Below are 17,134 nucleotides of genomic sequence, written 5' to 3'. Positions count from 1 at the left end.
TCTCTCTCTCTCTATATATATATATATATATATATATATATATATATATATATATATATATATATATATATATATATATATATACATCCACTTATACACAATTTTTTTAAAACAATCATACAAATTCTCTTAAATCAAACATACAAATTCAACAAAAAAATGGATAGCGGTTCTGATGACGATTTGGTGTTGCACACACTATTGTCTGCGACACAAGACGTGATTCGTCAGAGAGGCGAAACTTCACACCGCGAGAAGAAACATAGAAAATATATCAATCGGGATCGAGAGGCGGCACATGAACTTTTGGTACGTGATTATTTTGCCCCTGATAGTCTTTATGACCTGGCGAAATTCGAAGACCGTTTTCGTATTAGTAGAAATTTATTTTTACGTATAGCTTCAGATTTGGAATGTAATTGTTTTTCCAATTACGATGGGATGCTAGAGGTAAACGTGGTTTTACCACAATACAAAAATGTACGGCCGCTCCTAGACAATTGGGATATGGTATAACTGCAGACGCATCAGATGAGTATCTGAAAATGTCTGAGAGGACGGGTCGAGATTGTACATATCTTTTCTGTGAGTATGTTATAGAGCTTTACCGTGACATATACTTGCGACATCCGACTAAAAGTGATGTCGAACAGTTGTATGTCGCGCATGAAACTAAACATGGTTTTCCAGGGATGTTTGGTAGTATTGATTGTACACATTGGGAGTGGGCAAATTGTCCCAATGCGTGGCGTGGTCAATTCACACTAGGAGATCATGGGGTCCCGACTGTTATACTGGAGGCGGTTGTTTCAAACGACCTATGGTTGTGGCATGCATTCTTTGGTATGGCGGGGTCAAACAATGACCTGAATGTGCTTCATGCGTCTCCGTTATTTAACGATATTTTGCAGGATAAAGCACCAGATATGTCATACGTTGTGAATGGAAATGAATACAAGTATGGATATTACCTAGGTGATGAGATATATCCAGAGTATGCTACATTTGTTAAGTCTTTTCGTTTCCAGCCGATGAGAAACGAAAAGTGTTCAAGTTAGCATAGGAATCTGCACGGAAGGACGTTGAAAGAGCGTTTGGAGTCCTAAAACAAAGGTGGCACATAATCAAGCATCCAACACGAACATGGGATAGGGCAAAACTAACGACGGTGTTGACTGCCTGTGTGATTTTACATAACATGATAATAGAAGAAGAGGGCAGAACTATTTGTTCATATACCGGGAACGATGTACTTAACCCACCTGCAGTAATACAAGTTGGCAGCCCGGCATACTTCTCTAGGGTTTTGGAAATACAAAATCGTGAAACACATCACAATCTACGGCACGATTTGACCGAGCACATATGGGGGAGACAACTCCAAGGGGGAAATGACGATGGAGACGAAGAGGACGAGGGCGATGATTACGACGAGAATGCAGACGGTGACGACGAGGCGGGTGAGGATGATGACGACAAGTAGTATTTTTCTACGGTTTTTATGTTTTACTTTTTTTTTAAATTAAGTAGTGTAGTATTTGATTTGTTAGGTTTTATGTGTGTTTTAGTAATTTTAGGTTTTAAATTTCTATGTTTTTAATTAATGAAATGTTTTTTTCTTTTTGTGTTTTCAAAAAATTTATTTATCTTATAAATTATGTTTTTTATTTCATATAGTGTTACAAAAAATAAAAAAAGTTACCTATTTTATAAATTATGTTATTTATTTAACATAATGTTAAAAAAAATAAAAAATAATAAAAAAGTGAATGTTGTTAGTGATGACCATTTCCTATATGGAGTGGGTTGGTGGTGAAGGTGACGTGGCGCAGATGTGACACCACTTTTCCGGTGAGTTGGTGGTGACCACTCCATATAGCCTTAGTTATAGATAATTTTTGTGTAATTGTGTATCATATATTTTCTTTTTCTAATTTGATTTTTTTTTAATGTTTTTGTGTCTTTGTGGGAGGTGGGGGTCGAGGTTGCGGTTGTGAACATTGGGTTCCTAAACAGCACGTTCTGTTGGAATGAATGAACTTACTTATAGACAAACCCATTATATCGATAACATTCTTAAGAAGTTAAACTCATGTGATTATAATGTAGCGATGACACCAATTAATGCAAGCCATCACCTAGTAGAATATGCAAGAAACATTGATAGTTTGACATACCTCATTGGTTGCATCAGACCTTACTTAAATTTTGCGTGAACATCGGAAGAGTGTTACAAGAGTGTTGAAATACTTGAGGTATACTTGCACTTATGGTTTATACAATATATCATAAAGTAATCGAAGAGTATAGTGATACAAATTCGATATTTGACAAAAAAAGTTTCAAGTGAACCATAGATTTTTGTTCACACTTGGTGGTGCAACTATATAATGGAAGTCCCCAAAGTAAACAATTATTACTAGATCGACCATAAAATCAGAGTTTATAGAATTTGATAGATCCACAATGAAATCAGAGTTTATAGAATTTGATAAAAGTGTAGACGAAGTTGTGTGGCTACATCAATTCTTGGAAGATATATCAGGATAAATCACTCAACAATTAGACGAATGTAAAATGTTATGTATATATAATGGTCGTCTCGACATATACGGTAAGAGCACAATACCGTAACAAACATAAGAATAGGAACCTACCTAGGCCATGGACATGGCCGGTCCACTGTTTTTTACTACTTAGGGCAAGATAAGAATTTTATGACTTTATATATATATCATACGATAGATAAAACATATCTATAAAATATTTATAAAATCAAAAATACAATAAATTTTATAATCAAACAAATAATACAAGTAAAAACCTACAAAAATCACCTAAAATGATGTCTTTATGCATTTTTTGAAGCTAAAACATCTTTTATTTTACAATAATCAATATTTTATAAAAAAATCACTTTCAATACTTAAAATTGTTAATACATTCAATCTTTTTTTAATTCATGGGAATTCGAATATACGATTTCAGGAGATTCTATTTTGAGAAAGTTCTTTCCGTGGTAGCAACCGTAACCGACACAATCAACAATATCATATATGCAACCAACACATTAGTGAACATATCTATTATTTTTGCATACTCCACTCTTCTTGCTCTTTTTTTTTTCTATTTTGAGGAGCACCTTATGGTTGTTTTTGGAGAAACATATTTAATACTCAACAAATCTAATTATAAAATTTAAGCAATGAAAAATACAACCAATTCAAAGTTTATGTTTTTTCACTTTTGGTATGTCAAAGAGATCTGAAAAATAAATCACATAATAAAAAATAAGAATCTATTTTTCAAAACTATTATATTGTAACAATAGAATAAATTTATACATTTCTATTGCCTCTGTCTTTTGGCACTCACTCTCTATCATGTTCACTATCCCTGATAATAGATATACTAGGTATTATCCCCTAAGTCGCCGGGGGCTAGGTCTCCACCTGTTGTTCCTAAAAGTCTAGATGGTAAAAAAAAAACAGAAATAAGAACTCATAAGTTCAATAGATAATTATACGTCTTTATGCTTCCTGATTCACATCTAAAAACAAAAACACAAAATTTTAGAAGACAAATTAAAAAAACAACGAGAAGGCATTAGATTTCGATTCAAACAAAGGAGAACTTTATACATTTCTACTGCCTCTATAAGTTAGGCTAGATAGTAAAAAATGCATAAATCAGAACTCACAAGTTCAATAGATAATTAAATGTCTTTCCTCCTCATCATTCACATCAAAAAACAAGAACACGAGGTTTAGAAGACAAATAAAAAAAAAAAAAAAAAAAAAAAACCGAGAATGCAACAATTTTTTTTACATAAATCAGATACAAAGCAACAATAGTTTGACTTAAAATTAGAGCTCAAACAGAGGAATAAGATACAAAACAATAACAGATTTTGACTTCAATTAATCATATAATATTTGGGACATAAACACTTTTTAACTGAACACGAATTCAACATATAAAGATAAAAAAAAAATTCACCCAAATCAAAGAAAAGAAACCAGAAATAAGAAAAAATTAAGAAAAATATGAAGTAAAGAAAAACTAAAAAAGAACTCACTGAAGAGTAAAGAGATTCAGTGTGATATCCTCAAATTCGCGGTTATTTTAAAAAAAAATTATGCTTATTTGAAAATCAGAGTATTCATTTTAAAGAATAATATTGCAGAATTTGTTCCCAGAAAACATGATAAATATATTATCAAAACATTTCCGAAGAAATGTATTTTTTTATATTAAAACTTTGGGATGTCATCGTCAATACATAAACATAAGCATAAACAAACCTTACATTCATTTACACAAGTGATTTACATCTCCTTTAATCTTTTAGTGTAATGTAGCTTCGTATCGACATCTATGATACAAATAAACTGAGTGGGTCAGGTTGGGAAACCTAGTGAGTACATAGGGTTTTCAACCCATAATAATAAACTTATTATGTTTCATCATCACACAGTTAACTCAATTACTCATCCCGATTATCTTATTTATATCTTAATGATCCACCCTAAGAATCATCTATCATTCACTCATTCATTCCTAAGGATTCTCCTAAGGAATAGGTACGAAGTCCATCTTTGCCTATGACACACCTGCCAATGTTATCTATTAGGCACAACTGCCAATATTATCATTTAGGCGCAACTGCCAGGATTATGACATTCTCTAGTAGGCACAGTTGTCGATATTATCATTTAGGCGCAGCTGCCAGGATTATGATGTTCTCTATTAGACGCAGCTGCCGATATTATCCTTTAGGCACAGCTGCTAGGATGTTTAGAGTACATCGTAGTTCAAAAATATCTATAGGTTGTGGCGCAGGTGCCAATGTTCATCTATATCATCTTTCATCCCTCATCATTCATCTACCCATGTTCTACCCAACATATTCGTAGATATAAAATACATATACAGTTTAAATCATTTAAAACATGTATGAATCGTTCATCCAACACAGATATGATGAACACAAATAATATGCACACATAGCAGGTAATTTATATTAAATACTTCATATCTATGTGTAAGATGAAAGTAATTATGCACTCACTTGTTAAAGTGTTGATTCCAAACTCGGGCAGCGCTTCGCTTTTAATGATTCTATTTTCCTTCGACGAAAGCTAGTATTATTACCACTAACTTTTAGTCTAATATTTATTGCGACTATTTATGAGCGATATCGTTTTATAAGTGTTAAACAGTACTTTTTAACCACTATGTACATACATGGGCCAAACATGAAACACCAGAGGGCATGACCATTTTTGCATTATAGCACTTCTGAAATCCAACAACCCTGTGCGGCCCTTCAAACCAGATTCCCCGTACCGCGAGTAATTAAAAGATATTATAATAACACTTTTTATATTATATTATATTATATTATATTATATATATATATATATATATATATATATATATATATATATATATATATATATATATATATTATCTATAAGTTCATAATAACGATATTGAACTTAAACATAAGCTATACTTAAGGTAGGGTAAGCATAACTCACTTACCGGGAGGTTTGGCTAGGAACCGGTCTCTGCGGGGGCAGAACTTCCGAGCCGAAAGCTCTTGTTCTCGGAGCCTTCTGGCGCTCCGGGTCTTTCCTCTAGCACTTGGGAGTTACTAGGGATTGGGAGGGGTTTAGAGAGAAGTTAGAGAGAGAGAGAGAGAGAGAGAGTGAGAGAGAGAGAGAGAGAAGGGTTGAGGTGTGAGGAAAATGAGTGAGCCTCGCATGGTATTTATAGGCTAAAAAATGGCTCGACTCGGCGAGTTCTGAGCCTCCAACTCATCGAGTTGGGTGCCAGGTGTCACCATCTCGTGGCAAGGCGTGGGGAGGAAGCAATGGCTCAGATCGCGCCACATCACCCACTTCGCATCAGCCCATCCCGACTTCTAAATTCCGTAACTTTTGCATACGAGCTCTGTTTTCGATGTTCTTTATATCCATGCGTAGGTATTGACAAGATCTATAACTCTGCTTTTGACTCTATCGGCTAATCTCGAAAAATTTTAAATTTAACAGTATGAGAAGATTATATTGTTTAACGACCGTGTAAAATTCATAATTTCTACATACGGACTCCGTTTTCGACTGTCTTTTTATCGTTCCTATTAATGGGATCTTCAATTCTCATTTAGGTTGTGTCGGATAAAAATCGATCGATCTAAATTCGAATTTCGGGTTGTGTACTGCTATACTAAATCTTAGAAAAATCACAACTTCCTTATACTAAGTCAAATTTGGACGTTCTTTTTATGCACGTTCTTGGTTTAACGTATACTATGACTTTCGTTTAGATCGCTAAGGCTAAAAAGTTTTTTATCGCAAACTCAATTTTTACGATTCCTGGTGTCGTGCCGGTTTTGTCGTAAAACTTCGACGGGTCATAACTTCTTCGTTATAACTCAGATTCCAACGTTCTTTATATGTACGGAACCCTTGTGACATTATAACTTGGTTAAGATTATTTATTCTCAATAATCTTCTATCAAAAAGTCATTTTTGTCGCTTATTGTCTCTAAATTGACTAGCCCGAATCTGCGGGCGTTACAATTATCTCCCCCTTAGGATGATTACGTCCCGGAATCATCAACGAAACATGGCTTGTATAATGACTCCATATGTTATCTCTTCATCCTTGGTAATAACCATAACTTCTATGTTCCTTCGAATGAGTATCTAACTCTTGGACTTCTTGACTGCAGGCGGTGCTTAATCTTGCACTCGCTCTTCATACTATGTTAGACTTTCAATTGTAACCTTCGAGTTACAATCTCAATCCTTATTGGAGACTCCTTCTCCTTATTAAATAAACTTTACTTCGATTATCATGACAAACCGATGGGTCATGTCCTAATGACCTCATGTCGTATGATGCAACGCTTAGACTTAGGTATTTTAGAGTCAAATTTCATAATGAAATATACCTTCCTGCAGGTTCTAATGTGATATAATCACATTCTAGCATGTAGCACTTCTAGCTACAAGCTTCTTACTTAAACAAAGATCGCAATACTTCTATTGATTGCTTCGATTATCTTTCACTTCAATTGTCTGGCTTAAGTCAGATGCTACATCGATCTTGGTTCTCTGAACCACGTAACGTACTCATCTTAGTCGGACTCGATATGATATGACCAATAGGTTCGGAATAATAATCATCTTATTAGTCATTACCGAAACGATGGTAACGACAGACATGAACAAAACATAATCAATTACTAACGCCTTGGTAACCTTGTGACTTTCCATGATCCAAGTGCGAGTCCTGTGCTTCCGGTAATACATGACTCTACTACCTTTGACACATGCTCATACACATATCAAGTATTGTCTCGCAGTTTTTCCAAGTTCTTATTTCCTAAAATCACAAAACAATTTAACACATACGAATGTGTCCAAATAATCATAAAAATTGTCCTAGACTCTACTAGGACTTCTTCCATGCGTATCTTCAATCATTAATTCTGCTTCAACTCGGTTGGTGGTCGAAATGCCAGATGATGAGATAACGTCATGGATTGTACCAAAAATATTTCTTTCTGTCAATCGAAAGTGTACTTCTCCCATACTAGACGTATTATTTATTAGACGCATTCTAAAGGCAAGATACCTCTTTTACGGTATCTTCCGATAGGTACCATTCACTATCCTCACCTTTCTTATTTCCTCTATTTGCGCAGTCTGGTAGGAGTCCTTATCATGATGTTCCATACACCATAATATTTGTTCAAGACGAGAAATTTTAGATAGAGAAGGTTTAGATGGGTAATCCTCCTTATTACTCCTAAAAGTTACATGCCAGTTTTAATATCAAAATTAAACGTTTAGAAATCTAAACACATAAAATTTACAGATCCGGTCGTCAATAGACCATAGATCCGATCAAATAATAGCATATAAGGCATCTTTATAGCTATAACATAAATCATTTAGCATATAAAAGCATTTTAGGCATCTTTCCTAAAATAAGCTAGTGCTCGTGTCTATTCAGGCATACATCCTAAATATAGCAGACACTCATCTCACAATCATCGCTTAGCATTCTAAGTTTAAGTGTAGAAATTTCCTAAAATTCCTAGTTCGCTTAAACTAATGCTCTAATATCAACTGCAACATCCCTAAATTCGTAGTCATTTTAAAATTTTCATTTATGCTTATTTGAAAATCAGAGTATTCATTTTAAAGAATAATATTGCGGAATTTGTTTCTAGAAAACATGATAAATATATTATCAAAGCATTTCTGAAGAAATGTATTTTGTTTATATTAAAACTTTGGGATATCATCGTCAATACAGAAACATAAGCATAAACAGACCTTACATTCATTTACACTAGTGATTTACATCTCCTTTAATCTCTCAGTGTAATGTAACTTCGTATCGACACATGTGATACAAATAAACTGAATGGGTCAGGTTGGGAAACCTATTGTGGGTTTTCAACCCACAATAATAAAGTTATTATGTTTCATCATCACACAATTAACCCAATTACCTATCCCCATTATCTTCTTTATTTCTTAAGGATCCACCATAAGAATCATCTATCATTCACTCATTCATTCCTAAGGATTCTCCTATGGAATAGGCACGAAGTCCATCATTGCCTATGACACAGCTGCCAATGTTATCAATTAGGAACAACTACCAATATTATCACTTAGGCGCAACTGCTAGAATTATGTCGTTATCTATTAGACGCAGCTGACGATATTATCATTTAGGCGCAGCTGCCAGGATTACGATGTTCTCTATTAGGCGCACCTGCCGATATTATCCTTTAGGCACAGCTGCTAGGATGTTTAGAGTACATCGTAGTTCAAAAACATCTACAAGTTGTGGCACAACTACCAATGTTCGTCTATATTATCTTTCATCCCTCATCATTCATCTACCCATGTTCTACCCAATATATTCGTAGATATAAAATACATACACAATTTAAATCATTTAAAACATGTATAAATCGTTCATCCAACATAGATATCTGGAACACAAATAATATGCACACATAGTAGGTAATTTATATTAAATACTTCATATCTATGTGTAAGATGAAAGTAACTATGCACTCACTTGTTAAAGTGATGATTCCAAACTCGGGCAGCGCTGCGCTTCTAACGATTCTATTTTCCTTCAGCGAAAGCTAGTATTATAATCACTAGATTTTAGTCTAATATTTATTGCGACTATTTATGAGCTATATTGTTTTATAAGTGTTAAACAATATTTTTCAACCACTATGTACAGACAGGGGCCATACATGAAACACCAGAGGGCGGAACCATTTTGGCATTATAGCACTTCTGAAATCCAACAACCCTATGCGGCCCTTCAAACCAGATTTCCCGTACCGCGAGTAGTTAAAAGATATTATAATAATATTTTTTATATTATATTTTATAATATATATATATATATATATATTATTTATAAGTTCATAATAACGATATTGAACTTAAACATAAGCTATACTTAAGGTAGGGTAAGCATAACTCACTTACCTGGAGGTTTGGCTAGTAACCGGGCTATGCGGGGGTAGAAGTTCTGAGCCGAAAGCTCTTCTTGTCGGAGCCTTCTGACGCTCCAGGACTTTCCTCTAGCATTTGGGAGTTACTAGGGATTGGGAGGGGTTTAGAGAGAAGTTAGAGAGAGAGAGAGAGAAGGGTTGAGGTGTGAGGAAAATGAGTGAGCCTCGCATGGTATTTATAGGCTGAAAATGGCTCAACTCGGCGAGTTCTGAGCCTCCAACTCGTCGAGTTGGGTGCCAGGTTTCATCATCTGGTGGCAAGGCGTGGGGAGGAAGCAATGACTCAGATGGCGCCACGCCACCCACTTCGCATCAATCCATCCTGACTTCTAAATTCCGTAACTTTCGCATGCGAGGTCCGTTTTCGATGTTATTTATATCCGCACGTAGGTATTGACAAGATCTACAAATCTACTTTTGTAGATTTTCTGTTCGTAAGTTGAAAGTAACAACCTTAGCTGTTTTTTTGAAAACCATCGTTGAACCAGCAAGTGATAAGCAGGTCATTGGAACAAAAAACGATGATGATAAGACAGTTGAAAGAACAAAGTGATTGAGGGCTAAAATCAACATCTTCAACTGCTCAGGATATTGATCAACAGTGGGTAGAAGAAGAAGATTCAAACTTTGAATCTTTAACAACGATTGAGAAATCTCTTCTTCATTAGTAGTGTTGGAAGGATCAACATTTCCAGTAGGAGCTGCCATTGTTAGGTTTTGCAAAAGTTGTTTGAAGACGATAAGCTTTGAAGAAATTTAGGGAAAATTTGATAATAGAACATAAAGTCTTTAAATAACACCACCAAATTCCTTTTATAGTCGACGGATAATTTTAATTTAAACCGATAACCAATTAGGTTCTACCACGTGTTGCATTGGTTATGGGGTCGGTTGCTGTAAAAGTTGCCACATCAAAAAAAGTGATCATCACGATTTCCTAAAATCCCTTAGAATACTAAACCATCACATCCGCTAAACTTTTCGTTGTTCCCAGTAGGATAAGAACCATCACATGTTTCGTTGTACACCAAATGGTTTTGACATCAAGATAACTCCAGGCCTTCGCTTTGAGGTTAGGCTCATTTGCTTTTGGGATTGTAAAGCGAAATCATATGCTAGACTTTGCGAAATCTAGGTTTCGAATTGGTAGTACCCAAAACCGTAAGGATTCCAGTGCAAATGTGTGCCAAAGAATAAGTGGGAATCAAATTAAAAAAATGTGCAATTAGTGTTATCAAATAGCATTTGATACGAAAGTAGTTGGATCCCGGGCAAAGATCTTTTCATTCGACATCAAGAAAGATGACGAACTGCTTGCGTGGTTTCCCATGAAGTACAATCGAATACTCATCAATGAGCATCGAAGGGCCTCTTTTTCTATAGGTTTCGAAGGTAGGCACAATTTTGCTCAATACCACAACTTAACATAAGTTTGAGTTGATTGAACAAAATTACTTGGATGAGCAGTGTAGCCAAGAACAAGTAAGGTTGGTTAAATTTTAAAGTAACAAGAATTGAGAAAGATATTCAGACGGAAATCACATTCCAAAAAAATTTAAGATCTGGACCTTGTTGGGCAAAAATGTCTTGGTTAAAGAGCATTTTGTCAAGATCACGCATGACGAAAGGAATATGATTTTGAATATCGAATAATGGTACTGAAACAAATATTTTGTTATAATATTGAACAAGATGTTCACCGTCAATGCCTTAGTAGTTGGGATTGTTGGGTTTCTCCATCATCCATGGAAAAATGAATTAGGATCATAAACACAGATTGGTGCAATATCTACATTCTAGTTGGTTTCTACCAGAGATGTCGAGGATATGCAGTGATGTGTCTGATCGTGAAGAAAATGTCAGTGAAAAAGATTAGTTAAAGAAACTCATTGTACCTCTGCGAAAAATATGGACATTGCAGAATCACTCTCTAGGCCGGATATATCCAACTTGTCACAATCCGCAAACTCGTCGTATCCTTTTAGTTCACCATCATGCAAAAATGGAACTTCTTGTTTTCCAGATTCATTAACAACCTTATTGACCACAGCTAGTGGTTTTGGTCAAACTAATGATTTGCACCCACATCATTAACATATGTACCAACATCATAATCACCGATATACTTATAATTTTCGGGTGTCACATACATAATCAGTTCTGGCACTACGTTTACATTTTCAACGACACTATGATATTGACTTTTACTTGGACTTTTAAAATTACCTATTGGGGTGTTGCTCCCTTTTCCGCTTGATAAATTAGTTGCAGGTGCCTTTCCTTTATCAGCCACTTCGTTACCCCAAACACCTTCTCAACCACCACATAAACAGTCACAGATTTATCTCCAACGTCATTTATTACCTTGATCAGCTTTCTAATATCACGATCATCAACAATACAACAATAATAGAGTTGTGCGGGATGTTGATAAGCCAGACTGACTTTTGATTCTTCGGGAAGACCCATCTTGCACTTCACCAAATAAACAAATTCAGTGAACGTGGTGGTTTCGTAAAATTCAACACCTAAATAAAACATTCTCGGATTGTATCCCGGTGGCCAAACATATGATAATTGGGAATTAACAAACTCCCATCTTCCATCTGTAATAAGTAATACGAAATACTCGTTACAACTCATTATGTTAATTTGGAGAAAAAAGAAGCTGGAGAAGAAAACTTCCCAAATATGAAATAATTCCACAAATATGGAATGCTTATCATACATAGTAGGTTCAAAACAGTAGTCAATTCTGACAAAAAAATAGTCAAGTTTACCAAGAAAGTAATCAAATTTAACAAAAAAGTAGTCAAATTTACCCAAAAAGTAGTCAAATTTACCAAAAAATTAGTCAACAAATTCAAAAAAGTAATCTACATTTTAGAAAAAAATAATTTTATCAAAGTAATTGTTAAAAAACTATTTTATATTTTACAAAAAATACTTTTTTAACAAAATAATTGTCAAAAAACTAATTTACATTTTACAAACAATATTTTTTATCAAAATAATTCTAAAAAAAACTACTCTCCATTTATTTAAAATATAAATAAATAAATAAAAAATTAAACTCGTAGACTTTAACCCAGAGCCGTAGGCTACGGTTTGGGAAACCATAGTTTGTCGAGAGAAAACCGTAGATTTTAAAATAACCTACGGTTTTAGATGCTCAAAATGATTTTTTAATACTTAACCCGAAGTAGTAGACAATTTTGCGAAACAGTGGCCCACTCTAATTACCTACGGTTTCGTGGACTATTTTTGGACAATTGCTACTTTTTGGCTAAAAATGGTTAAGTAATTATAGATTAGTAATTTCCTCATAACTTTTTTATTAAAGATTTTGGTGACAACTAAAGTAAAATTACAATATTTAAGAATATATGAAGCTAATCAAGTTGTATAAATCAAGTTCATTACTAACGTCCCACTCAACTAAATTTGGTTAATTGCAAAAATGATGATAAAAAAACCATAATCCAATTTACAAATTCCACCATACTAAGTTGGGTGTGGGCAACGGTATTATGAAGCCAAATATTGTCGCCTCATATTTTAAAATGTTATAATATGAAGTGGATGTGGTGTTCCCATGTTATAACATGGTGATAAGAGGAGAGAGAGAAAAAAAAAGAGAAAAAAATGATTTGATTGGGTGTTGCTTCTCGTGCTCGTTACCACATTTCATAACACCATATCTCATAACCGGAGGTTGGGACGGTGTTTCAGCTGTTACCATGACGTTGAGGCATAGGCGGATCCAATTAAAGACCCTGGGTATCACAGGAGGCCCCAAAAAGAAAATTAATAGTACAATTTTTTTCTAGAAATTATTGTTTATATTGCAGGAAAAGTCTAAAACATATTTTGAGCTACCCTATTTTATTTATTCATTTATTTATTTTTATGTTTTTGTAAATGTTTAATTCAATTAATAAGTAGACCAATTGCCCAAACTTAAAGCCCAAGTGCCTAATACCAAGAAACTAACGAACGTCAATTCCCAACATATCGTGACTTCAGAATTCGTTTCCCTCCCTCTCCCTGCGACACGTTGCTGCCCTTTTTCTTCTGCCGCCGATCGGTGGCCGGTGGCGGGTGTTTTCCGTCGAAATCCCCTGGTGGCCGGTGGTGGGTGATTATTGATCAAAGTGGTGCACAATGAAGCAAGTAAGTAGAAATTTTGTGATTGTTTTTTGGTTAATTGAAATTCAATTTTTTGGCATTGTGTTGAAAAAATAGAAATTACCAATTAGGATTGTTAAATTAGAGATTTAGGATCAATAATTAGTGATTATTTGTTGTTGAAATTTGAAATCAAGTTATAGAATTAGAGTTGATTGTTGATATATTTTGATTGTAGGTTGCTATTAACAAATTTTTCAAAAGACAATTAGATGTTGGAGACAACAATGGTGAAGGAACTTCAAAAAAAAAAAAATAGGACTAATGAAAGTACACAAGTTCCACAACCTAATCAACATACACCAAAACAACAAGAACCACAATCTAATGAACCTATTCCAAAACCACAAGAACCACAATCTAATGAGCATACTCAAAAACCAAAAGTGCTACAATCTTTTGATTTGAATGATCTTCCTTCGGACCTGGGGGAGAGGCCAAACATTACATCTTATAATCCTAATCAAATGGATGAAATGAGGAGGACATATTTGATTAAAGGACCTTGTCAACCAAAGGGGCATAATTTTGAATTTACCTTATTTGGTGACAAGCAAAGACGTTTTTGTTGTGGAATGGTTTACAAAATTTCCATGGTTAGAGTATAGCATTAAAAAGAAGGCATATTGTTTTTGTTGCTATTTGTTTTGAGACATGGTAGGGGGTCAAGGTGAAAAAGATGCTTTTATAACCGGAGGCTTTGACAATTGGAGTAAAAAAAATCATTCCAGAAACATATGGGTGAGATTCATAGTTCTCACCAAAAGGCCGAAGAAAATTGTCATTTGTTATTGAGAAAAAACCAATCTATTGGTGAAGTTTTGCATAAGCAAACAAAACTTGAGCAAAGTAATTATGAAATTCGATTACGTGCTACAATCAGTAGTTGTAAGTTTTTATTGAAAAATGCATTACCATTTCGTGGACATGATGAGACGGAAAAGTCTAATAATAAATGACTTTTCATTGAAGTCTTATCTTTGATTAGAGAAGATAATGAGAAGATTTTTAAAGTTAATTTAGAAAATGCTCCAAAAAATGAAAAGTTGACTTCTCTGACGATTCTAAAATATATTGTCAATTGCTTTTCAAAAGAGATAATCAAGTCTATTTGTGATGAAATTGGTAAAGATGTGTTCGGTATATTAGTTGGTGAGTCTAGTGATGTTTCCAAAAAAGAACAAATGGCTATAGTTTTGAGATATGTTGATAGACTTGAGATTGTAAAGGAAAGACTTATCGGAGTTGTTCACGTGTTAGATACATCCTCTTTGACCGCCATCGATACCGTTTTTTCCAACAACAACTTGACTATCGATCAGGTGAGAAATCATAAAATATTTATTCCTTTAACATGATATTAATTTTATTTTTATGTGTTATATTTTTTTATTAGTTTTTTCAAATATGGGCAAGGTTATGAAGGAGCAAGTAATATGAGTGGTGCATTCAACGGTTTGAAATCTTTGATTTTAAATGAAATAGTTCTGCACATTATATACATTGTTTTGCACACCAACTTCAATTAGTGGTTGTGGTGGTTGCAAAGAAACATGATGATGTTGAAGAATTCTTTGAACAACTAGGTTTGGTGGTTACTATCGTTTTTGGGTCTTGTAAGAGAAAAGATATGATACGAGAGATGCAAAAAGAAAGAGTGGCAACCAAAATTGGTATTGGTGAAACTGAAATATGAAGAGGGTTGAATCAAGAGAATTCTCTTGTTCGAGCTGGATATACTAGACGGGGTTCACATTTTAGAACAATTGTAAGTTTGTTGAATTTGTTTGCAAAAGTTGTTGCAATCCTTAAATATGTCAAAGATGAGGGGTCTACTTTATTTAACCGTAATCAAGCAAAGTGTATTTTGTCATATTTCAAAACACTTGATTTCGTATTTGTTTTACACTTGATGTTGGAAATTCTATGTCTCACCGATACTTTGTCAAAGAATCTTAAAAAAAAAGATCAAAATATTTTGGAAGCGACTTCGTTAGTAAAAGGGATAAAGAAAGCATTGCTAGTTTTTAGAAAAGATGGGTTTCCACAAATTTGGAAGAAGGTGTGTGCTTTTTGTGAAAAGCATAGTATTGGAATTGTGGACATGTATGGATTTTATGTTACCCCACGAAAGCGTAAGACCAATAAGACTAATCAACATCATTTTGAAGTTGTGATTTTTAACACGGTTTTGGATATGAAAATTCAAGAATTTGGGGATAGATTTAGTGAAGTTGGCACAAGTTGATGGAGAACATGGAGACTTTGAGTCCTTGTGACTCATTTTCTAGTTTTGATAAAGGAAAGTTGTTAAAGTTAAGCGAGATATACAAAAACGATTTTAAAGATTCAGATAGGGCGCAACTTAATGGGCAACTTGATATCTATTATCACTCTTTGCTCAATGATGAGAGATTTTTCAATTTGAAGGGAATTGAGGATCTCTCTTGTTTGTTGGTGGAAACTGGGAAGCACTTCTCTTTTCCTGTGGTTTATAAATTATTAAAACTAATTTTGGTTTTGCCTGTCGCAACCGCAACCGTTGAACGGTGTTTTTCTACAATGAAGTTTTTGAAGACCGATTTGCGTAACAGAATAGGTGACGATTTTATGAATGGTGCTTTGATTTGTAGTGTGAAAAAGGAAGCATTAGAGAATGTTACGACTGAAAATATAATTACTCGCTTTCGTAAAATGAAAGAGCGGAGGGGTGAACTTTAAAACGTAACTTTGTTATAGAAGTGAACTTTATATCTAATGAAATTACATTTTTTATTTTTTTTCGTATTGTATATTACATGATTTTTTTTCTCGGGATACCCCCGTATTTTGACCCTGACTCCGCCACTGCGTTGAGGTGCCTCCACGTAGGCAAAACACCCATCCACGGGTCCATACCAATAGCGAGTTTATGTGTAATTATGGTGGGTCACTTGACCCACCTTTTTTTTTATTTTTATATAACAAATTATATGAAATAAAAATTGTGACCTATCTAAAAAATTACAAATGAACCACCTTAATATCTTTTGCAATAAAAAAAAGGTAAAAATTAGATTTTTGAATTCCATAAATTTTAATAGCACAATATCTTTTAATGTATAATCCAATATGCATAGCCAAATACAATTTACAATAAAAAAAAATAAAAAAATTGAATCACAAATCAATCGTTTTACAACACATTAACATTCGATCTTCAATTCTTCATAATTGCTAATCCAATTTGCAACCACCGGTAATATATTCTACTTTGTTAACTTTGTGAAAATTGATTAAACTACGTGGAAACTCTATTTCCAATTCTAATATTCCATGAGCATCAAAAAGTCGACAAACCCACTATTATAATTCGTGAATTGAATATTCATAATT

General features: G+C 34.1%; 2 protein-coding genes across 2 annotated transcripts; both read left to right on the top strand.

Moving 5' to 3' along the window:
- Positions 1-13,735: 13,735 nt before the first annotated feature.
- LOC145122160 (uncharacterized) lies at positions 13,736-16,007 on the top strand. The gene is made up of 8 exons (XM_079057812.1): positions 13,736-13,744; positions 13,938-13,989; positions 14,421-14,471; positions 14,579-14,702; positions 14,748-15,081; positions 15,156-15,175; positions 15,245-15,438; positions 15,556-16,007. Exons 1-8 carry the CDS (start codon positions 13,736-13,738, stop codon positions 16,005-16,007), a joined length of 1,236 nt encoding a protein of 411 aa, XP_078913938.1.
- Positions 16,008-16,015: 8 nt separating this feature from the next.
- On the top strand, positions 16,016-16,480 carry LOC145122159 (uncharacterized). Its single transcript, XM_079057811.1, has one exon. The coding sequence runs from the start codon at positions 16,016-16,018 to the stop codon at positions 16,478-16,480; it is 465 nt and encodes a 154-aa protein (XP_078913937.1).
- The last annotated feature ends 654 nt before the right edge of the window (positions 16,481-17,134 follow it).

The sequence above is a fragment of the Lactuca virosa genome, chromosome 6, assembly GCF_052849685.1.
Source record: "Lactuca virosa cultivar CGN04683 chromosome 6, Lactuca_virosa_CGN04683_v6, whole genome shotgun sequence".
NCBI lineage: Eukaryota > Viridiplantae > Streptophyta > Magnoliopsida > Asterales > Asteraceae > Lactuca > Lactuca virosa.
This window is presented reverse-complemented; position numbering and strand designations above follow the sequence as displayed.

Coding starts and splice junctions, on each gene's coding strand:
- LOC145122160 (XM_079057812.1), top strand. Junction 13,990..14,420: donor AGATGTTGGAGACAACAATG/GTGAAGGAACTT, acceptor GAGACATGGTAG/GGGGTCAAGGTGAAAAAGAT. Junction 15,176..15,244: donor TTTTTTCAAATATGGGCAAG/GTTATGAAGGAG, acceptor TAAATGAAATAG/TTCTGCACATTATATACATT.
- LOC145122159 (XM_079057811.1), top strand. CDS start 16,016: ATGGAGACTTTGAGTCCTTGTGACTCATTTTCTAGTTTTGATAAAGGA.